Source organism: Sinohyriopsis cumingii, chromosome 19 (assembly GCF_028554795.1).
Source record: "Sinohyriopsis cumingii isolate HCF-2022 chromosome 19, ASM2855479v2, whole genome shotgun sequence".
In the NCBI taxonomy this organism is placed as follows: Eukaryota; Metazoa; Mollusca; class Bivalvia; order Unionida; family Unionidae; genus Sinohyriopsis; species Sinohyriopsis cumingii.
The window spans coordinates 28940117-28965746 of NC_142979.1; the positions used below are offsets into that span (position 1 = coordinate 28940117).

At 34.6% G+C, this 25630-nt stretch overlaps 2 protein-coding genes across 5 annotated transcripts in view; one reads left to right on the forward strand and one right to left on the reverse strand.

Moving 5' to 3' along the window:
- Positions 1-1278: 1278 nt before the first annotated feature.
- Positions 1279-22480, forward strand: LOC149775341 (uncharacterized). The gene is made up of 4 exons (XM_089943467.1): positions 1279-1927; positions 2135-3157; positions 17479-17507; positions 22403-22480. Exons 1-4 carry the CDS (start codon positions 1279-1281, stop codon positions 22478-22480), a joined length of 1779 nt encoding a protein of 592 aa, XP_089799593.1.
- Positions 9129-25630, reverse strand: part of LOC149775342 (kinase suppressor of Ras 1-like) — a 120366-nt gene continuing 103864 nt past the window's right edge. For all 4 annotated transcript variants that reach the window (XM_089943817.1, XM_089943816.1, XM_089943815.1 and 1 more), the window contains one exon: positions 9129-25050. In XM_089943817.1, the coding sequence (XP_089799943.1) occupies positions 24892-25050 (159 nt within the window). In that variant the 3' untranslated portion in view covers positions 9129-24891. The remainder of the gene's footprint in view (positions 25051-25630) is intronic.

A 25630-nucleotide genomic window follows, 5' to 3' on the forward strand; every position in this document is an offset into this window, starting at 1 on the left:
ACAACATACACAAAAAATAGAACCAATAACACAAGAGGGGGAGGATTAGCCATTTATATACACAACTCGGTTACCGAAACTTATGAAGCTAATCCTACCATAGACCTAAATGGGAGTCCCATAGAGTATCTAGTCATAAATATTAAACTTAAAAATAAAACAATAAACATATATAACATATATGATCCAGGTAGCTCTAGCCTAAATCCCATACAAAACTATATAGATATATTTAAAGAAAGGGGTCAACACACAATTATCTGCGGAGACTTTAATGCACACAATCCAGAGTGGGGAGGCGACCATACTGATACCAGGGGGAAAAACCTAGAAAAGTACACAATGGAACATCAATTAGTAATACTAAACACAGGAACACCCACCAGATTAGACCCAGGAACAGGAAAGCTAACCCCTATAGACATAACTATTGCCACACCCAGCATAGCACTAATCAGCGAATGGGAAGTACTACATCAAAGCACCCTGGGCAGCGACCACTTCCCCATATGCACAACAATATACACACAAAAAACTAAGCAACAAACTAAAATCATACCAAAATGGAAAACTGAAAAAGCTGATTGGAATACATTCTACAAATCATTAGAAAAAATTACACTAGGGGAACTACATAACCACGACAGCAGCCAATTTTATGAAGCCATAACTCAAGCTATCAACAAAGCAGCTACAATCAGTATACCGAAAACACAGAATAAAATAAAACAAACACCTATACCATGGTGGACAGAGGAATGCCGAATAGCAATTCAGGCCAAAAAGAAAGCACTAAATCGGTTCAAACATACTAAAGTAACAGCAGTCTTCCTCGAATACAAACGTAAAGAAGCCATAACTCGGACTACAATTAAGGACTCCAAAATCAACTCATGGCGAAAATACTGCTCCACACTTAACCATCATAGCAACTCAAAACAAGTGTGGGGAAAGATTAGAACCATGAAAGGAAACACACCAAAATCAACACCAAAAATTCCTGGTGCGGACACTAACGAAGAAAAAGCCAAACAACTGGCCCAACATTTTGCAAACTCTAGCAGCAACAGCAATCACACCAAGGACTTCATGAAACAAACCACCATTCTCGAAACGGAATTTCCGCACCTATTTAACGATCAAACAAACAACGAAAATACACCACTAAATGATTTATTTAATATAAATGAATGGAGAAAGGCGTTACGTAACAAAAAATCAACATCTCCAGGTGAAGACCTGTTAGGCTACGAATTTTACAAAAAAATACCTCCAAACATGGAAAATATAATTCTCCAACTAATTAACCAAATATGGCAAACAGGGAGCATACCAACGACATGGAAACAAGCAATAGTCATTGCCATACCCAAACCCGGGAAAGACCCTACAAATATTAATTCCTACCGCCCAATCTCCCTGACCAACACCCTGTGTAAACTTATGGAGACTATGATAAATAACCGATTAAAACACCACCTAGAACAAAACAAATTATTATCAGAGAATCAAAGCGGATTTAGACCTAGACGATCTACTATAGATCAACTCATCCGGCTAGAAGCCAACATCAAACTTGCTTTCAATGCAAAAAGGAAGAAAGACCGACATCTTATTGCGATCTTCTTAGATCTAGAAAAAGCCTTTGACATGGTGTGGACCAAAGGACTCGTATCCAAACTCAACCAGTATGGTATTACAGGACGCATGCACTGCTGGATCTCTAACTTTCTAACTGGAAGACAGATTAAAACAAGAGTAGGGGATGCACACTCAGAAAAACACACATTGGAAAATGGAACACCACAAGGGAGTGTGATTAGCCCCACTCTATTCAACATCATGATCAATGAACTCAGCAAATACGTCAACACCAACCAAGTGGAACTTTCACAATTTGCTGATGATAGTGGTATCTGGAAAGCAGGCAACCCAAACAGCCAAGAAATTATCAAACAAATTCAACTCAACCTAGACAAGATAGGAACCTGGGCTGACAATTGGGGCTTCAAAATATCCAAAACCAAAACTGTAGGAATGCTTTTTTCCCCAACGAATAAGTGTAAAATAACATACCCTAAATTATATCTACAAAAAACACCAATAAACTTTGTCAAAAATACATACTTTCTAGGAATGTTGCTGGATGAACAATTAAACTGGCAATCTCATATTACCAACATCATACAGAGATGCAATAAAGATCTAAATCTACTTAAAAACATAAAGGGAACAACATGGGGAGCAGATCAACAAAGGATGTTAATGATATATAGGTCACTGATTAGATCCAAATTAGACTATGGCTGCCAGGTATATGCATCGGCAAGCACAAAACTACTTCACAAACTAAACAACATACAGTATAAAGCACTAAGGCTCTGCACAGGAACACTTCCAAACATTGCCCTAGAAGAACTACAAATCCTTACAGGGGATTTACCCCTATACCTAAGAAGGGAGGAACAAACCCTTAGGTATGCCACCAGGAACTCCATACACTCGGATAATAACCCCACCAAAAGTACAATCACCAAATGCCGACTAACATTTAGGCCAAAACTTGTCCCAAATCCACCGGCAGCCAATAAGGTACATACGCTCTGTACCGAAATAGGACAATGGGGACTACAAGCTGAACAACACCAATTAATAGACATAACACCATGGAAAAATAGGACTCCAGACATCAACCTGACAGCACAAAAAATTGGATCCAAAAACGAAAACCCAATAGGACTCTTAGCAGAAATACAAAAGATCATAACGGAAGAGTACCCGACTCATGTTAAAATCTACACAGATGGCTCCAAATCGCAAGAGTTAAAAAGAACGGGAGCAGCTGTGGTTATCCCAGAATATAACATCGAAATAACTGAAAGACTCCCAGACGACTGCTCAATCTACACAGCTGAATTTTGGGCCATAAATGAGGCTCTAAACTGGATTACACTTTCAACCACAAAACAACACGTAATCATCACCAACTCCCTCAGTGTACTTAAATCACTAGAATCTGGTATTTCCAAAAGTAGAGCAAATCTCATGGAAAAAGCGCTACAAACAATAAGGGAAATAGATACCAAACAACAGAAACTAACATTCCTGTGGGTACCCTCACACATTAACCTACCAGGAAATGATAAAGCAGACCTAAGTGCAAAATCCAGCCTCACAAAAAATACCTATCTGACCATGCAATATAGCGTTACAGAAATATATAGTCAAATAACTCAGAAAATCAACCATAAATGGCAACAAACATGGGACAACAGCATCAAGGGCAGACACCTATACCAATGGCAAAAAAAGGTGGAGAGACATATTACAATACCTAGAACACTGCAAAGCCCAGATATCAGAATCATAAATCGAATAAGGACCGCTAAAACCTTACTCAAGGGAAGCTTTGGAAGACATCTCAACAAAGGAATGGACAACCACACCCACTGTCCCCATTGCACCAGCACAGAGACCCTGGAACACGTTTTTAATCAGTGCACCTATTACCACTCGCACAGAATGGAATTTCAAAAACAACAAAAGAAAATCGGATCGCCCTACAAATATCCAGACTTCATAAATCCCAAAACAAACAGCAACAAAGACCTAACATACAAAAACATAATAACATACTTAAAACAAATAAACAAGTATGACAAGATATAACCCAATGAGTTGAAAGCATCAATTGCTAGCTGAAAAGCACACTCAAGGTTAAAAATACAAACAGGATAACACAAAATACAGGCTACCAAACACACATCAATAACGAGAACAGGTACCTTTGAGAAGTCCCCAGGACCTGATTACTCAGCAAAGGTGCCTCGATATATAAAAAAAGAAGAATAACTAACTTTACAAACAATACAAATCTTTACAAAAAAAATAAAAAATTATTAAATAAAATAAAATAGCAATTTTAAAAATAAAAACTAAAAATAAAATAAAATAAACTAACGAAAAGGGAAAGGGAAAAAAAAAAAAAAAAAAAACAACAACAAAAAAACTATCTTTAAGAAAATGGGGAGACAGGCACCTTTCATAAGTCCACCCGGACCTGAGTATTCAGCAAAGGTGCCTGCACCCATAAAATTATTAAAATACATGCATGTACCAATCTTCCCTTCTCTACCTTCCAACTTTGCATGTATATATTCTGACTATAACATCTAAGGTCTGACAACAAGAACAGAATACATTAACTCCCTAAATTTAGATATATAAGGTGACATAAGCCCAGTCATCAGGACCCCCCGCACAAGGCGGAACTAAACTAAAGTCACAACAAAACTTATCATTAATAACACACTACACAGGGAGCACAGGACTTTTTTCAGACCACGTGCTGACAATTTTAACTATTAAAAAAAAAAAAAAAAAAAAAAATATTATTATTATATTAGAGTTTGAGGCACAATGATAATTAAGATAATGGTGTGTGGCAGTTGAGCAGAAGGGGACTCCAACAAGAAAAGACCAGCAACTCACAACAACGATGACAGAAAGAAGACACAGACATCGGTCAATTGCCTCAAAAGAAGCTCTCACATTGGCTATTAGAGGGCTCTTCAGACATACCAAATTTTTGTGGCCCTAATTCAATATGATCATTTTTGGACACCGCCATCAAAATTCAAAACTTAAAAATTACAATACAAGAACTGAAAGTAACGGGTGACAAACACCTAATTGATTGGCATAATTTATGTTTTTTTTTTTATATACATACACAAAAGTACACTCTGTACATAAACAAAAGAAAAGAAAACTGCTATAGGTTAACATAAACAAATCTAACAACTATCAAGATCAGGATAATTACAGTGGCTAACACGACATTGATATATTTAACGTCCATTAGTACAACTGGACTCGATTTGAACAATAGGCTTTGGCGTTTCTAACAACATGGACCTGTGACGTCGGGCTCCTCCTGGACTCATGCCTTCCCTCCTTTGCCACGGACAGACATTTTAATTAAGTAATGCGGTCATCGCATATAAACACGGGGATGTAGTGGCACCATTCCTACAAACCCGATCAAATAAATAGCCTGGTCATCAGGCATTAACAAGACGCAAAAGTACTAGTACGTAAGCGTCTATAATTCAATATTCATTCATTCAGTCTAACCATCCATTGTCAACTCATCCTCCTACGAAGATGCGCTCCAAACTAGCTAAGCTAAACGAAGCCTACGTGAATTTGCATAGGGTCAGACACAGTCTGATACCGAAGCCTGAAAAGACAGAGAATGTGAGAATGTTAAAAGTCACTGAAGACCTGATAGAAGAGCTCTTCAGAGAAGAAGTGAACAGGGAGAAAGAAGAATGGACAGAGAAGTACAGACTTCAGAAACAGCAGAGATAGCAGCAACAGCAGCAGCAGCAACCTGAACCTGACAGAGGCTTTGTCGATTGTCGTATCGACACCAAAGAGTTCTTCTTCTCTTTCCGAAGAAGCAGACCTATCGTCAGAAAGTCTATCGTCAGAGGATGTCGCATTCTTAGAAACTAAAAGATTGCCATATAACATTAAAGTGTCCACAACTGCCGTGTAATTTCGAAGATACAATCTAAAAACTCGACATTGCACATCGAATTTTCAACCAGAGCTGTGTAATTCAACGGATGAAATCTAAATACTCAACATGAGATAGAACTTTCAACATAAATACTTTGAACCAATATGTAAATTAGGAATTCTCGACGTATGACATTGAAATTTCAACCACCGCCGAGTAATTCAAACGACACAATCTAAAACATCGACCTAGAGAATGGAACTTTTTAAGGACAAGCATATTTTTTTTATACAACACGTGAAATTGGAATTCTCGACATACGACATCGAAATTTCAACTGCAACTTTCTCATTGGATCAGCTTTTGTCCGCTACGGCGCCTCATACTTGTCTGCTTGTTTACGTCGAGAGGTTCCGTTTGATTTGAAACGCCAGTTATCTGTGTTAGGCAAACTGATGAATTAACTAAGTTTTGTGCATTTGTTTATTCCCTTGATGCTATTCATTTTTTAAGTTTGGTAGGGGGATAGGTACAAACAAACGCGAGGGTCTGCCAATATTATAATCTCTCTCTATCTCTCAGAAGATGTCAGTGCATTGCATGCATGGAAATTTCACTATTTTTAACAGAAGACAAATACTTTCAAAAATATGAAAGTATTTGGCTCCTCTTCCTATGCCTATGCAATATTTCTTCATCTGTAAGTCGGTTGTTATCTTGGAAAATATTTTAAAAAATTAAATTACTATATTAACTTGTATGGCCAGTGTTCATTTACTATATTAACTTGTATGGCAGGAGTTAGAAAATGTAATGTGTTAAACGGTGTTATAGGTCAAATGCTCTGCTTGTTAGGGTTGTGGTTGTTTTTAAATCCATGATTTATATATATATTTTTCAAGGTGGTTTGGATCCATTTCATAGTGAATTTTAACTGAAAATAATACAATTGTGGGATACATGCTGGCTTTTTATCATATACTATTTTCTGCATTGCAGGTGTGTATCCTTTGATTTTCATAAAAAAATTTTTTATGTAACTGGGTTTTGTTAAAAAATAGTGAGATTAGTAAGCCAGGGTTTTTCATGAGCATTACTGAGCTTGAGTTTGTCATGAAATTTGTCTTGCGGACAAAGCCGGTTGTCTTGCGGACAAAGCTGGTTAAAAACCGAGCATCATAATCCAAGTAAGCCAGAAGATGACTATTGGTTCTTCAAAAAATAAAAAAATAGCTAACTGTCACATGTTAATTGAAACTCATTTTAAAGTGGACGAGAGCTAGTTAAACATTTTAACCTGGATAGTACTGGTTAATTCAGCCATGATTCGTACATAGATTAATACTAGTGATCTATTTTCAATCTTAGTACAAATCCGGGTGTTAGCTTGGCCTTCAAACAAACAAATATATTAATGAAATGTGACCCAAGTTTTTTTATTTTTAAAAAGATCGCCATCGATGTTATTAGGTAGGAATGATCCGTCATCAATGTTATTAGGTGGAAATGATCAGTCATCAATATCATTAGGTGGAAATGATCAGTCATCAATGTTATTAAGATGGTAATGATCTGTAGTATTCATGCAGCAATTTCTGGCATTGTATAGTTGTTTCCACCAGCCCTCTCATGTGGAGAAAAGAGACCAACATTCTACATGATGATGACAGTGCAATATGTTTGCACCAACACATTCATGTGTGGATACAATAATATAAAGAGCAATTTAATGTTTGCAATACCTTCTTTGTATAGGGAAGCATTAGCAACGCTAAACAACAAAATTAAAAATTGCAAGTGCGTTAGTGCGGCAAACGCCAAAGAAAATATTAAAATGTAGATAGTGCATGAAGAGGGTTCTGTTGTATAATTAAAAAATATATCAGATAATTATTAAAGTTTCTGTTGCTTATTATGACTTCAAAATTATCATGTCAAAAACACCAATTTGTATTCAATAATTGGATATATCATAGATAATAGAAACAAACAGCTAAACACATTTCATTGGGTTCTGTATTTGTACTAAATCAATCCACAAGTGATATAGCCAATAATTTTGAAAGAAACCGCTTCAACTTAAGTATTTTATGATCTATGACAGAGTGGTCCAACTACAAGACTTTGTGTCGTTATTTTCTCACGCTTAAGATTTATAATTATAGTATAATTGATCCAAAATGTATAGGCTTTATCATTACTCCAGGTGCAAGCCATCCACAGTTTAGCTCAGGACTGTGATGTACAATTCAAAATTATTGTGCTGAAACCATCCTTATGTCGGAGATGGTAACATCAGCCTTTGACTGCCAAATTAATGGGCTTCTGTCTTACCTAATCTGCTAGTCATCCACCATCTTTGATGAAGGTACAGTCAAGAACTAAAATTTCTGTGCAGAAACCATTTTTAAAAAAAATTTTTGTTGGTTACCATGGTCTGTCTGACCCTTTAACTGATAGACTTCTTCCTTCCCAAAGTGTAAGCTACACACAGTATTTGGTCTCTTTCTTTTACCTTCTCATCCCAAATGCACAAAGCTTTTTCCATTCCCAAAAGGCTAACTATTCACAGTGTGTTACAAGTGTACAAAGTAGAACCAATGCTATTGTGCAGAAACCATTTTCTTATTTCAGTTAGTGATCATAACATTTGACCTTCTGACTGACAAAGTTATCCACAAAGTTTGGTCCTGATATGTGACATAGAACTAATGCAATTGTGCAAAAGCCATTTTTCTTACGTCAGTCTCACTGACCTTGACCCCAATTCAAAAATCAACAGTCTTCTTCCTTATTCCAAGTGCAAACTATCCACAAAGAATGGTCCAGGTATGAGATGTACAATTTAACGTGATGTTTGTTTGCAGAAACTATGTTTCTTCTTTCAGTTAGTGATCTTAAACTTTGAACCTGGAATCGTTAGATTTATTCGTTACACTAAAGTGCAAGCCATCTAGAAAATTCAGTGAAAGTACATATTGTGGAACTTTATTGTGGTAATGAAAAGGTAATGGACAGATGGCAGGACAGACAGGGTCATAGCCTAATGCACTCCACCAAAGTGTTGTGTGTGTGTGTGTGTGTGTGTGTGTGTGCGATTTTAATTTTTAACGTAGCTTTAATAACTTTTCAGTCCTATCGCTACGATGTCTGCAGTGTGGCAGTTTATTTTTTTATGGTTAAGTCCAGCACTGGGGCATCATGCCACAGACATGAAGCATGATATCCCACCCAGTTACATTATCCTGACACCAGGCCGACCAGTCCTAACACTAACCTCTTAATGCTGAGCGCCAAGCGAGGTAGCTGTTAGTACCATTTTTGTAAGTCTTTGGTATGACTTGGCTGGGATCGAACCCACAACCTCCTGCATCCGAGGTGGACGCTCTAACCACTAGGTCACCTCCACCGAAGTGGCAGATGTATAAAATTACAATTGGTCTACAAAACACCTGTTGCAAGAGTAAAACAAAGTATAATTCAAAGATAAATGAAAATTAATTAAAGAATACATGTGCTGCTGGAATTTAGAGAAATGCAACCAGTTAAAAGCTGCCAAGCTCATTCAGTAAATATCAGATAAAATACAAAAAAGATGCTATATAGTTTGCATGTTTTTATTTTATCTTAATGGTTATTACAGTACTTTGAAAATAACAAATGAATAAAATATCAAAAGGATATAATTATAATTTATTTCCATCAATTATTAGAGATAATGCATGCATGAAGCACCTGTGATCTGCCCTTTGCAAATGATTATATAATAATTTAAAGAACAGTATATACTCATGAGAACAATTAGGCGGATAGTTAAAAGAGATAATTTCGTCTTAATGGAGATAGGTCTGCCATAAATTTCCAGCTTCTTCATTAAGTAGTGGGACATTTCATACACAACTTATTTTTGCTACTTTTGACTGCAAAAGTTTGCTAAAAAAAACCCCAAATAAAATACTGAGAACTAGGTTGTTGAGAATAATCATGGCACACATTGCCTCCAAAGAAAAACTACAAATCATGAAAATTTAACAAGTGGACTGTCAAAAAATGTAGATTTGCCCCAAATGGAACTCAACTACACATCTTAACACATTCACTAGGACTTTGCTCACTTTCCTGTTCATGTCACATGGGAATTTGGAGTGAAGATCGGTGTAAACCAAACATAAAATCAGCTTTCAGGAAAATTTGTGGAAGAAAGCATGAAATCACTTTTTTCTGACATCTGAGCTCATTTTACATAAACTTTAGGAAACAAACTGGACAATTTCTTTGATCTGCAAGCCTTTTCAAGCAAATTACTGAAACTAAGCAAAATACTGCATAAATATAAAATGGGCACAAAGTTAGTCAAGTTTTCATACGACAAAACGCACCAATTTGTTCAATAAAACATCACCTCCCCCTTCTCAATTTTGGTATGATCCGAGTTACATTTATATGCTTTGGAAGAGTGCAATATCAGAATTATGGAATGGGTTTTGGAAATGTCATATCACTGACATAAGTGCTGAAGTGATTTATGCACATTCTTGCAAAGGCAACATAAATTATACTAAAAAATATCGAGCAGAAATTTCTGAAGTACAGTCCCCCAGCATCAACCAACCAAAAAGTAACAAAATTTTATTGCTAGGGTTTAATGAAAAAAGAAAATATTAAACTCCACCCACTCCAAGGAACAGAGAAATGAGTTCATAGAACATGAATGCCCTGTCACCCCACAAACATAAATTTTATACAACCAGGAAGTTAAATATGCATGAAACTGACCAGTTCACAAGAAATACTGAGTCTGATATGTAGGTCACAGTGGCCTAATTTCAGTAGATGACATTATGTTCAATAAGACAGATATATAAAAAAACAATGTTTATTGGACATATTGAACCTGAGAAAATGACCTAAGCACGTCTTTAACGAAAGTCATTGAAGCTTAAAATTTAAACCTACTCTTTCTAGTAACTGTCATACACATCAAGAGGCATCTGTTTACCAATTTACATGTATTTGGGGTTAATAAATGAGAAACTGACCAAAATTCAAACTATACCAATGTCAATGAAGCTTGAAATGTATATCAGTGACTCAATACCAAGCTGCATATTTCTAGGGCTAATATGCCTGAGAAAGTAACCTAAATGCAATACTTAAATGAAGTAGGTTACAGAATCCTCATTCTTACAGGATGGCATAGTACTTACCAAGATGTATCACTCTTTGATATTGTCTGAGAAACTAAAGGCAAAATTTGAGCAAAGTCACTGAAGCATGTAAAGTAAGTCAAACTGACACTCTTTTAGTAAGATAGTGCTTTCTCCACCAAGATGCAAATACATATCAAACTGTATGACTCTGGGATAACAAAAATAGAAAGATAAAACAGAACAAGCAATGAAGAAACGGAAGTACAGCAGGGCATAAAAGCATAACACAGTATGCTCCTTTGACATTTACGGCATACCAATAAAACAAAAAAATATTAATACAGTAATGCACTGGGAAAATAATACCTATGTATTTAATTTTTTCAGCGCATAGGGAGAGGAAAATAAGCTAACATTTTGAATAAAAAAGGGAGGTAATGCATGATTGACTGATGACAATCCATAACAATCCATTCACTACTGAAATAATAAATTGCTGAATGGCCCTGAAATTACCATTCAGTCATGAATATTTACACTTCCATGAAGTATACAAGAGAACTTTAGATGAGATGTATTTGATAAAAGTTCCCCTCAGAGGTGGTGAAACACATTGCACATACAAAGGCCTTGGTAAACTGATGCAGATAATTCTACTTCTACAATGAACATGTCAATACAAAATGTATATGATTGAATCCCATACTGATCATGGGGAACAAAACTACACAGAAGTAATAAGAGCAGTTATCTGGTACAGTAAATGCAGACAAGTACAGCAAATGACGGACACACTAAGAAATACAAATACCTCTTATGATGGATGATTATTAATGACATGTAGATGAAATAGATGCAACAAAGTTTCAAGTAAATCAGCCCAGTTGTTGTATTAAGAACAGTTTCCTATTTGTGTATTGTACAATTTACTAGCAAGGAACTACCTCCCCATAAAAATACATTCATGAATCCCTTCCTTTTGCTAAATTTTTGATGAAATTCAGCACATTAGTGAAAAGTTAGATGCACCTAGACTAGAAGACTATCTTTTTTTATCTTATGCAACAAATTGGACACAACATGTATATAATAAACTTTAATTTTATATATATATATATATATATATATATATATATATATATATATATATATATATATAAATAAAATAGAGAGAGAGAGAGAGAATTTTTTTTTTTTACTGCAATCTGTAGTGCAGGTGACCTTTTTGGATCACACCTATTTACTTCATAATCCTACACAAAGGCCAAGAGGATGAACTCAATAAACATTTTATTTTCTGTTTAGGTTTTAATGCTTCTTTCTACTGAATGCTTGCAGCATACTTCACTGGTTAGCAACTCTCCAGGAAACAAATCAGACATTAGAAAAAAAATATTATTTTCTTCTGGATTACATAAGCATGCAATAACAGCTGATTTTTTCCATTAGTGTAGTGAAACGTTAAAACAATTTTAAAGAAAATGTTGTCAATCCCCCAATATAAAATTGTGCATTAATATAAGAAAACCAAAACCATGTAGTTTTAATATCATATATATTATCAAATAAAAAGTACTAAATATATTTATATTTTTCACCATCTACTGTTTAGTTAAAAATGTACAAAGGGAAGGTAATTCCTTGTAAAAAGGGAAACAACCTATAAGAACTAACAGAGTCTATTGCTGGATTGTATACACTATTTTGTCTTCTATAATGTCCTTTCAACTATGACCAATGTAGACTGAATAAAAAATTACACCATGATACATCAATAGACATGGGTATACAATATTTAAAACTGCAGATACATTACACATACATTATGACAGTAACAGTTATGACCCCAGCTACTGTGAGACAGCATCATACCTGTATTGCCTTGTCTCCACCTCCCCCATCCCCAAAATATTACTACAGATGAATGATTGGTCAAATGTAACTGTAAAAGTAATGCGATTTTTGATTGGTTAAAGTTTTAAAATTTGCAACAGTAACTTGTATACATAAAGGAATATGAACAAGACTTCACACATAGATAACTAGCATAAATACACTATTAAATAGTTTTTCATAATTATTCAAATTTAGGTCTGATCATCAACATGATTATGTAGCCATTCTAGAAGAAAAGTGTTTCACCCAATCTGCTACTAAAAGTCAAATAAGAGATGACATCTCAAAATTTCCTTGGATAAAAAAGTACAAAGTAAAAGCTACAGGTCACTTTTGAAGATAAATGGTTGAAAAATGGAAACAATCTTAGAAATAAATCATACTTTTAAACTGGACAAATATGATAAACATTTAATTAGATGATAACATTATCGATATCCAACATTCACACATAGACACACTTGGAATGACATGTATAGCTCATATGAAGTGAATGGTCTTTGCCTACTTTGTAGGCATAAATTAAGAATAAAAGGCAAATAACTGGTACATTTACTTAGTACAGGAACTGCATAAGTCTACAATATTACAGTGATTGGTCAATTTTATTCCACTTCTGAATACAATAGGAAATAGTGGAAAATCAAGATTCACCAATAATCTTTTACACAGCAATTGGCTGTAATGTGAAGACAGCCAAACATTTACAGACCACAAAAATGAAAGCATTATACTTTCACCATAAACTACAAATCAAAAGCTTGGGAAATGGAAACCTGGATGGTGCAGTGGTTAATACACTTATTTTCTACCTCTATGTTCCTGAATTCAATCCCCCGATTCAGTTCACAAAGATTTAATGTTGCTCATCCTTGGACAGAGACTTTAAATAATTTCTCTGGTTTCACCTACCTCTAAAACCCCTTAATGCCACTACTTTTATTGTTGAAAGTACACAGTAAAGCTAAATTCATGTCAATGCAAGCTATATTGCCAAGACAACTGTATCTTTTTCCTCTCAAACTGAGTCTTTCATAATGTTATTTCCATGGCCCTCAACAGGGACCCATCATGGTGATCATGACAAGCGTCTTTCAAATGCATGCTGGGGTGTTGGATGAGTACTTTTTTTTAGAATGTTTCAATTCTATTAAAAGGTCACTTATGAATGTCTCCAAAGCCGATGAACAGTACAAAACAGCTCACTCTGGCATGCATCCTCTGATTCAATTATCGAAAAATGAGTGATATCTATCATCACCACAAGTCTACGTCACCAGGATTTACATGTAGATGCTATGGGAATAATATTGCAAAAGCTTGTCATTTTGAGTGAATATGGATACCAAGATAGAGAAAGCTAGTTTGAAAATGTAAAGCATTTAAAAGAAATAATTTTTATCCACAATTTTTAGCAATATAGTTCTTTCATTTAAGAATTATCAGATCTTGACAGGTGTACAAGCTGCAAAGGATGCAGCAAAACTTTAATATTCAAAGAACATGCTTACAACACTGTAAATATACTTTTTAATGGATACATTTTGCAAACAGTATAAATATAGCCTACTTGTATCAAGTTTTACAAATGGCTGATCAGTAATGTGTATACTGCAAATGATTAGGTTGCATTACATACATTAGTATGACTTAAACAAGGGCTCATTTTATACGAAGTGTAAAAAAACTCAATGGATAATTTGCCTCCTAATGCAGGCAGTTCATTATTCAGTCTCATAAATTTTATACCAAATGGACATGTGTTTAATAATTTGTGTATCACATAGCAATAAGAATTTTCCATCACTCAATGACACTGATATGCGATGTTTCTAGATGTTATGCCAGTGTGGCATACAATGTCATGATGCCAATTTATATTGAGCATTATGTAATAAAATGTATTTGCAAACATATTCATTAATAATGAATCTGCAAACAAACTTTTGCGCATATTACTATTCCTAGTTCAAATGTATAATTTAAATATGCCTACCACAATGTTACTGGTTTACTACTCATTGACAGTAGAGAGTAAAAGGACAATAATACTGGCATATCTGATATAAAACTGATCTATTACTCTGCTGTTATCTGTAAAGGTAGTTAATGAATGGATAAGAATTTAAATGTTCATTAACTACCTGAATCTCATGTTGCAGTTCCACCAAAATTATTATGCATCAAGTGATTTATTACTGAAATATTACAAACACTTTATTTTATTCTTTCTTCCATTTCTGTTATGAGAGTTTTTCATCTTGAGGTAGGGAAAAGATAAATGGCCTGTACACATTACGGCTGTCCAACACTCTTATGAGAGTGTTTATGTTTAGTTTGTAGGACAGGCCTGCATCTGAAAACATGCACAGTAGGGAACTAAAGTCTATTTCAACACCACCAAGTAGATATGTCCTTCAAATCCTCTGAAATGATTTGTGTGAGTGTGATTTGGATTTTTAACGTAGCTTTAACAATTTTTCAGTCATATCGCTATGATGTCTGCAGTGTGGCAATTTATAGTGATGTCTAGCATTGGGCATCATGCCACAGACATGTAGCATGGTGTCCCACTCAGTTACATTATTCTGACACCAGGCTGACCAGTCCTAACACTAATTTCTTAATGCTGAGTGCCAAGCGAGGCAGCTGTTAGTGCCATTTTTGTAAGTCTCTGGTATGACTTGGTCAGGGATCGAACCCACAGCCTTCTGCATACGAGGAGGACACTCTAACCACTAGGCCACAGGAGTGGTCCCTCTGAAATGAATACTTCAAATCAATACATGAACCACAAAGACTGACAACATCAAAGCTCAGTTATTTTGAGCACAAAAATGGATTTTGATTTGAGGTGAAAGTGAAGTATGAGACAGGCAACAGCAATTCCAGTAATAAAATGTGCATCTCAACAGGTCAAATTTATGCATTATAGCTGTCGAACACTCCTTAGAGAGTGTTTATGTGTTACTTTGTAGGAGAGGCCTGTATCCAAAAGTATGCATGTTAGATGGGTATGCCTGCTATTAGCTTATACTTTGCAAGAAGTTTCTTTGATACAAGGGACCAGTCTAGCCAGATATTACCTACAATGGTTTGCAAATGTCTGATCTGTATATGAATTTCCATATGCCATCTGATACATATACTTCTATATGAAACTAACTCTTGTCAATGAGCTTCTTGTGTTGCCAAGATTTGTAGTTTATATAATGATTAAAGTATTTATTTCTTCAGAAAATTGGAAGGATACACCTATTGGATGGTAATGCAATAGACTTGAACCCAGATCACAGCTGATATGTTAAATTGCAAAGTTACTAAATTATACAGCCCCTGCATCTCTCTCAACTATTCATGGGAGAGTTTGCTCAATTCTGAGCCAAATGTAAATAAGCACAAAAATGCCCACTGATACAAAATGACTTTCATACTAATCGAGCACAACTGTACAGTCACCCCTGTCCCCACCCACCCTTCAACTAAAGTGAACTTGCACACTTTTCAGTCATTACTGCAGATTAAGCTCAAAGTTAACGCAAACCTTCCATCATGTTGATAACATACTAACTGAATCAAAATTATTTACATCAAAAAGTATAAAAATAATGGTGTGTATCATTCATATAGAACAGTCAGCTTCATCACTAATACAGTTTTACTCACATGAATTAATAAATTAAACAATTTTCAAGTCTAAATAATTTTTTAAAGAGAAAGCATGTATTGTACATGTTATATAAATTATGTTTGTCTGCCTGACTTTAGAAGCAATGTAACTAAGTAAAATTAACCTATTACTTTTTGTCACCATTATGAAAACAAATTTTATTTTGCAATATTTCTGTAAATACAAAAATGCCCATATACAACTATGACTATACAAGGCTCTGTTAGAAAAGATACTTGCACGGTTAGAAAGTCAATATCCATAAAACTGATATATCAGCAGAGTTTTGGTACTTTTGAAAATTGTGCATCATGGAATATGATTTCTCACCTGCACCCACATACTGATGTATCAAAACTCTATTCAAACTGCAAATCTGTCACAAAAGGCTTTAACTCTGACATCTTCACTGCCACAAAAAACTATCTTATAATGTAAACTGAAGCCAGATCAAAATCTGTTTTGCTTGCAAACATGAAATTGACAGCATCCATGTAATGAATGATTACAGTCCTAACAAGTTTAGGTTTTATATTTAGGTTATATAATTTAAATAATTTGTGATGCAATAGGTTTTAATAAATCTATCAAGCATGCTTCTGCATGAGACAACACAGTGTAATTATTTCCTTCATATTTAACCAAACTCATGGAGATAGATTCATGCTGGTTCTGAGAAACTGCATAAATCTTCATCTAGTATTAAGTAACACCATCAACAACATAGACCAGGATCTGCCATCACACACTGACTAGTAGATCAGGGTCTATGTTACCCATATGTTCTAGTGATTACTCCCTAACAAACTGTGTAAACCAGATCTGCTGGTACATTATATTCCAGCAGTTCTTGGTCTGTGTAACTTACAAGAGATTACATACAGTATGAATTCTGCTAGTACATGAATAAGAAAAATCTGTTTTCTCATCAAGAAAAATGAAAAGCCTGGGTCAAACTGTTCAAAACGTGAAGGAACAATTAAGTTTCTATGAAATGCCAATGTCAAGTTTTCTGAGGCTTTTATCAAATGAATATAATACTATTAAATACACTGCAAATACCTAACCTTTCCCCAATTACCCACAGCCCTTTATCAAACAAATGAAACAAAAACTCAATTCTAATCATCAATAAATTAAAAATTTCATTTTAAAACGTGATTGAATATGTCCTTAAAAGTGAGAAAGTTAATGAAGGTAGATATTTAACATAAGTTGATTTAATTACATTTTAGATGTACCAGACCTTGAAAAACTGGCTAAGGTAGGTAATTGCTTAATACTTCTGACTTGTAAGGCAGTCTGACTGTATGCGTCATCTGTGTATGACAGGTGCCCCCATGGGACCAACACTGACCTAAATCTGCTATCATGTTCCTAGTTAGCAGATAAAAGTCTATGCTGCTTGTTAGAAATCATATGCAGAAAGAACAATGCAGACCCAATTAAACTGGTGAAGTATATATGGCAGATCATGATGTAAAATGTGTATTTGGTGTGTAGAATGTACATCATACACAGTCAATAATTGTAACAGGTGTGTAGAATGTGCATCATACAGCCAATAAATGTAGCAGGTGTGTAGAATGTGCATCATACACACTTGTATCTAGGGTGTAGAATGTGCATCATATCCAATCAATATTTATAACGTGTGTAGAATGTGCATCATACACAGTCAATATTTGTAACTGGGATACAGAATGTGCATCATACACAGTCATTATACTGAAATGGGGTATAAAATAGGCATCATAAAAAGTTCAAAACACAATAAGCAAATAAATGATCAATCATTTTTGGGTAACAATTTGCACATCTGCCATTGAATAAAATCTAAAAGTACTTAAAAGATGCATAAAAAGGCATTAAAATGTTTTTAAAACGTATAACAAATTTAAAACAGAATTCTAAATAACAAATAAATATTAAAGACACAGCGTAACAGCTGTGCTGAGAATGATAACCTAAGTCCTAAATTTTCAGCATGTTATTAGTGGTCAAATATGCTTAAACACCCTGATCTACTTGCCATAATGTCCATAAACACCCTGATCTACTTGCCATAATGTCCTTAAACACCCTGATCTACTTGCCATAATGTCCTTAAACACCCTGATCTACTTGCCATAATGTCCTTAAACACCCTGATCTACTTGCCATAATGTCCTCAGGTATAATGTGTTCTGTTGCCAATAGAGTAGCCTCAGAGTTTAGGCTGCATAATGCTACTTCAGATCCAAGTTAAAAATGTTCATACTACAAATTGTTTAGAGCAAACAACATAGATTCTGATTTCACAATGTAATTTGCAGCACCAGCTCTGGGTTTATGCTGTTTGTGGTGTGATCTAACTGTATTTCTCCGACTAGAAGATCGGACCAGCCTAATGTAATTTTCAATAATAGTGACATGATTTTTGACCTTTTGGTCTCCAAATCAAAAGGTTGCTTCAGTGACTTAAGTGCAGGCTGTTAACAAACTTTGGTCAGGATGCAATGTCCAAAACTAAAGTTATTATGCAGAACCATTTCTCTTCTTTCATTCAGTGACCTTGACCTTTAATCTTGTGACTCTAAGATCAACCAACTTCTTTGTTAACCAGACATGCAGTCCAAAAGTTAAAGTTTTGTATAAAACATTTCCTTTTTTTAATCAGTGATCCTGACCTTGACCTCATTTACAAAGTTTAGTCCAGGTCTGTGATGTACAACTAATGTTACTTTGCACAAACCAGTTTTTTTGTTGCAGTCAGTGGTCTTGAACTTTTACTTTTTGATCCCAACATCAAAAGGCTTTTTCCTTACTCCAAGTGCATGATATTCACAAAGGGGTGTGATGCTAAGCTAATGTTATTATGTGCAAACCACTTTTTCTTTCAGTGACAGAGACCCTGACCTTTGACCAAGAAATCAAAAGGTTTCTTTATCAGCAACAACTTACCTGTCAAGTTTGGTGAGTAATAGTTGTAAAACTACAGTTATCATGAAGAAACATAAAAGTTAACAGACAGATGGATGAATGGAGAGAGATAGACAGGGTAATTATATAATATGCTCCACCAAAAGCAGGCATATAACGAGTCGGAGATGGGCTTATTCTCATATATGGCCTTGTCAAATTAGTGTCAAGTCAATGTTAACTGGGTGTCTTGAACTTAGTATTCATTAGGTTGCACTGTGATGGCCATTCTTTGAAACTATGTAATTTACATTTTAGATTAAATCCCTTCATCATAAAAATATTCAGAGAGCAAATAAAATCTCATTTAAAGAAAAATCCTTTCATGTTTCATCAAAGCATGACCAGGAAAGCAGTGTAATTTCCTCCAGTTTGGTTAATATTAAAAATCCATACCCACACATGTAACAGTAACAGATCTACGAATTATTTTAAATAATAACCCAGCATTAAAACAGACTGTGTATTTCTTCCCATTTTGAATTTAAATGCATTGGAATGTTGTTGTTTTTTGTGTGATTTGTTTAATGCTAGTTTATGGTACCAAACTAGACAAACAGGGATCAGTTCACTTCTTCAATTACAATATTTCAACTCAACCACAATAGAATGACATGTTAGCCATGAAAGCACAGTATTTTCAATGTCGTTACACTTAGTAATTTTAATTATAAATCTTAAATTCCAAATAAGACAGAAGGCAGGAAATGCTTAACTATTCTTGGAATAAAGCTATGATGCTATGATTGCTAGAGCCAATAAACATGTTTAATGCCTTTTTGAACTGTCAATGATCTCAAATTTTTGCTGGCAATCAAAAGGTAAACAGTAATAGTGTTCTGCATTAAAACAGTGTGAAAAATGAGCACTGAATTCATTCATATTTGGAAAATTCTAAATAGCAGAAAGGTTCTGAAATGAAATTGTATGAATAACTGATTTTAATACAGCACTTTAAAAATCTATATAAATCTTTGAGGAATGACCTGCTGCAATGTTTTTTATGCCACTGGGACTAAAAAGCATGCAAAAAATTACTGACTCCTGCACACAACATAATGTCTGCAAACATTTCTGTTCACCCTAGGTCTGAAGGAGGGTGGGGTGAGATTATTTTTTAAGGAGTCCCCCAAAAAAAATCTGTCACAAGTTTCTCCTAGTGATGGGGATTATAGTACAAGTCACATGGGTCATGTATGCACATTGCTCATTTTAAATTAAATATAAATTGTTCTGTTAAAATTTAACACTAATTTTCATTAACCAAAGTCTATTCAATCCCAATTATTGAATGTTCTGCACCTTAACTGTCACCAAGAAACTTACAGATGAAAATTACCTATTACAATGGACTTTTACCATGGTGGCCAAGTACTAAACTTGGTTGATTGGCATCATCACAGTTGAGGGTAGTATGAATTTGTTCATCAATATGTGTAACTTTCATTGTGACATCACAGCATGTGACCTTCAATCCTGATTGTACTGGATCAAGCCTTTAGGTTTATTTTGTCCAAAATTGTCTATGTACTTTAACATTGATTTTGCCATAAGCACCTATCGGGGCATCTAAATAATGACCTTCCAAAGGAATATGGATGTATACGAATCCAAATGAAGCGAATACTTGCCACTTAAAGGTATGATGTATCAAATTAATAAAAAATGACACCCATTACTAAAATAATCGGTGTTGAAATGCCTGCATGACCCATGTGACTTGTACTATAGGCAGGGGTGGGGATAGTGTTTACTTAGGAGCACAGGTAATATATGGTATGCATGCATACTGAGGAGGAATAATAAACTCACAATAAAGACTTGCATAATTCTGACTGCTTTTTAACACGAAAATTAGGGGCTTGTTTTGGGAAGTCTGACCTGAAATATGACTTGCTGGTAGTCACAGTTCCAGTGTTCTTTAGTTGGATAGCTTTGTTTCAAAGAAAGTGCAACATAGGGTTACCCTTGGTTTGACAAAAGCAAGCAGTAAGTACAGGGGCTGTATGTTGTCACAGTAAGTACACCGAAGCAAAACTGCAGATAGATCTCTATTTTTATTCTGACTTACTGCACTTGACATAACACCCAAACTATGCACTAAAGAAATGTTTATCTGAGTAACTTTCTTGAAGTTTAAATTCATTATAATAATGCACATCAATGATATTATAAACACTGCACTCATCACCTCTTCATCTTACTAGGAGTGTGTGTTTTGTTTGTCAATGTTAGGAGCTCTCTACACTGGAAGTGCATTAACTCCTTCAATATGGTCACAAAGAATAAAGCATAACTAAGATTCACCTGATACTGATTTAAGCCATTACATAGTATTGAGACATGTCATGCATAGGTAAAAATTAAAACCAAGTGTAATCAGACAATGGCAACGCTCATCCCTATATAGCTTTTAACAGTCTCCAGTAGCTTATTTAACACTGTCATACAAATAAATTCAGACTAAATTGATCCTGGTCCCCATTTAAATATATAGTTTTGTTTGCAGTATTTTATCTTTACACTTTGGCTTGTAATCTTTTAAAATGTTACATTTTACCTTCTAATCAATACTTTATAGCTTGCATTGTGCTGATATACTATGAAACCACCTACCTACCGGTCTATCAACCTGGAAATTCACCTTTTATGACTGGACATAAATAAGACAATAAAAAAAATATTCTTTTCTTTGATCTTAAATTAGAGTTACTATAATGATTTGATGCAAACCAGAGATTAATATTACTTTCTAAAATCATTGTATTTACCTGCTCACTAAGCTATTATCATTGCCCACCCCTATAAACCAGACTAAACCTGGTGAAGGTCACAGGCTCTGATGAACCATGGAGTACCAGCCAGCAGTACAAACACTGTTCATTCTTCTGTAATTACCTTAATTAGCACTACACAGGAGGCTGCACATGAAAAGCATGAGGTATGCAGTCTACTGATTTAATTCCAATACTCTTTCATATGTGTAACACACAGTTAACCTGTTGAGGGTAACATATCACATTATTCAATTTATAGTCAGTAATATGGAGAGTTTCCCAATGAATAAACATATTCATTCCTTTTTACAACTATACACGTCAGAAAGAGCCTTCTGAGTATGCAAATATGTATACAAGTCTACCATCAACCAATCTATGTGATCATACTGAAGCCATGTTAGTATATCATAAATTGCAGGTCACAGTGACCAATGCTGGTTTTATTGGTGTAGTAGTAGTACAAGAGATGCACCTGACCATCAAGTTTCAGGCTTGAAACATATGAAGTACGCAATAAATGAACTTTGAATATAGAATTTAAACAAAGTTCCTGAAGCATGAAATACATGTCACATAGCCATTATTTTGTAGAAACAAATGTAGAAATTACTGAGATGCATCCACTCACTTAACTGAAATATAGGTCACAAAGAGCCTCTTTTATTGTAAGGATATGACAGTAACAGTATTGCACATCATAATCAAATTCATGATACCAGGCATGAACCATGCATGAAAAATGGTTCTAGATAGGATGCCATGAACATAGCATGTCAAAACCTATGTAGTCATTAGCTGAAAAATCAGAACCTAAACTGGTAAAATGTAACATATAGTTTGTAGTGACCTATTTTAGTACTGGTGTAACATTAAGAGAGATCTATGCAATTACTTAGTTTAATGATGCAAAAAACAACAGTGAAAACATGAAACTGAACTAAAGTATGAAATATGGTTCAAAGTGACCTACTGTATGATGACTGTAGTTCTTGTCAAGACGTATATAAAAAGCCAATGTGGTCATGAGCTAAAAATTTAATCTTAATATAGGCCACTAAAATGTGAAATGTAGGTCACAGTGGCCTTCACTGGTTGTGAGGATCTGGTACTAACATATATGCATCTAATCAGCTAGTTTGAATTGAATTGAACAGTGCTTGATATGAAACTAAAAACAGTGAAGCATGAAATCAGGTCACAATGACCTACTTTGTTAAATATTCATCAATCCCTTCACCAATTATCATAATCCTATTATAACTGTAAGTATACAGGGTGCTATAAAGCTATTTAGTCATGCGCTAGATGCAAAGACTGAACCTAAGCCAGTAAAACTGAAATGCAGATTACCAAATTCTTTTGTTGTAAGGTTGTAGTAATAAACAGGGATACACAAAATCATCCAGTTTGATGATTCTAGCATAAACAGAGCCCGAGAAAAATGAACACAAAATTTGAATGACATCTGTGAGCGTGAAATGTGGGTCAGTGAATTACTTGTGACATGCAGTACTTATCCAGATTCATCCCCTTATCAAGTTTCATGAATCTTGTTATAACTATATACAGCATCAAAAACCTATTTAGTCCTTGGCTATATGCAAAAAGTTGACCCGTCATTAAAATGTGAAATGTTGTTTTTGTGGTCCGGGTGGTATACTACCAAAGATGCATAGTATCATCTAGTTGACAATGAACAGAGCTAGGGAAGTAAACTTTAAACATTTAACATTAATTGCATATGAAATATAGGTCACAGTGACCTACTTTTGTAATAAAGGAGCAGTATTTATCAATATGCATACCCTTGCTAACTTTCATGACTCTAGGTATAGAAAGAAATTATAAAGTGTGCACAAAAATTATTTCAGCCTAAACTCAAACACTTCACTTAGGCCAGGAAAATATAACATACATATCATTGTGATCTTTTGTGGTAAGGGTCTGGTGCTAAAGAGTGGTACTAATGGAAATTCATACAATCATCTAGTTTGTCTGTACCATGAACACAGCTTGAGAAAGAAGCTTACAACAAAATGCAGGCAAACTTAGTAAAGTGTGAACTATAGGTCACAGTGACCTGCTGTTGTGATGTGGATTTTAATCAGGATGCATCCCCTTGACAAGTTTCATGATTCCAGGTATAAAAATGTTTATACAGTGTGCAAAAAACCCTGAGCTAAATGCAAAATTTTAACCAAGATTGTATAACTAATATACTTGAATATACAAAGTTGGCCCCCTCAGCTAGATGCTATAAAACCCACACAAACAGTAGCCCATGACTTGGCAAGAAAGAATGATCAAGATTCAGTGATGTTGTACACACATACTTTTATCTGTGCAGATGCTGATGCAGACAGTAGTACAATAATTTATCTATATTCATACTGGTGAGCTAAAACTCATGATATTGTAGGCAGGTTTTTGCAGCAGCTTCCTGCCTGAAATGCATGATGGGATCAAGAAATGTGTGCTAAGTAAAGAAATGTTTTTTTAAAGTTTTGACCAAAAGACATAGATGTGTTTCTTTTAGTAAGGCACATGTGGGTGTCATGTCAAATATGGTAATTTGTATCACAAACAAAACATGTCCCTGTTGATTGATTATTGGTCAGAATTGACTTAATTGGTCTGAGTGCCAAAACACTTCTTGTACCACAAAGAAATGATAAATTATTTTAATTATAGTAAATTAAAAATAAAAATGTCTAGGTACAGTCAATATAAACAAACCAGTAAATAAATATAGTTTATTTCTGAGAATGATAATGTCTTACTAGCTTTATGCATGTAAAAGAATGTTAAATAATTTCCAATTAAGCTAACATTATATTTTGCATTGCTATGGCAAAATGCAATTATACAGCAGGTGGAACTGTTAGGGTTGACTATTTTTGATTCTCTCTATGCAGTGTATAATGGATCTGCACTGCGTGATAAACTGATAGGATGAGAAGGACTGCGCTGGAATGGTTTCTTTGGCAACCGGTAAATAGCTTTAAGTATCTGGCTGAACTTGGGCCTGTCCTCATTATGGAATGACCAACACATAATTAACACATCCTGTAAAAACAAAACCATGCATAATAAATACCAAATAACATACTTTTCACATGATGAACATTGTTCAAATTATGGTGAATGTTTTTATTTTCATGTGTATAAGTTTCTGCAGTTTCACAAGCATCGTCACTTTCAACAATACCTAAAATCCACTGAATGAAAAAGGGGTTCTATTGTAAAAAAAAGAATTACAATTGTTTGGTGGATCTTTAAATTCTTGGTTTGTAGTAACCATGAAATCAACAAAAAATTGGCATTCCACAAAACTATGGAATTTAGAGTATTCACATCAAGTCCTTCCATAAAAATAAATTTGAAACATTCACATCCATAATTATTTCTCATTTTCTTGCTCTCTTAACTCATCAAATATAAACATGTGAAAAATAAGCTTTTACAACAATTTCTTACGTGATAAAAGATAATTACATGAGAAGCCTGTATGAAGTTTTAGTTTACAGCAGTTAGTGTAAAGATAAGACATCACGCAGAAAATGTAGAATAAAGTAATTCTGGAAATGAAATGCTGGCTCCTGTTCTAAGTAAAGTTTTGTTGTAATTAAAAAAAAGCGTAGAACTT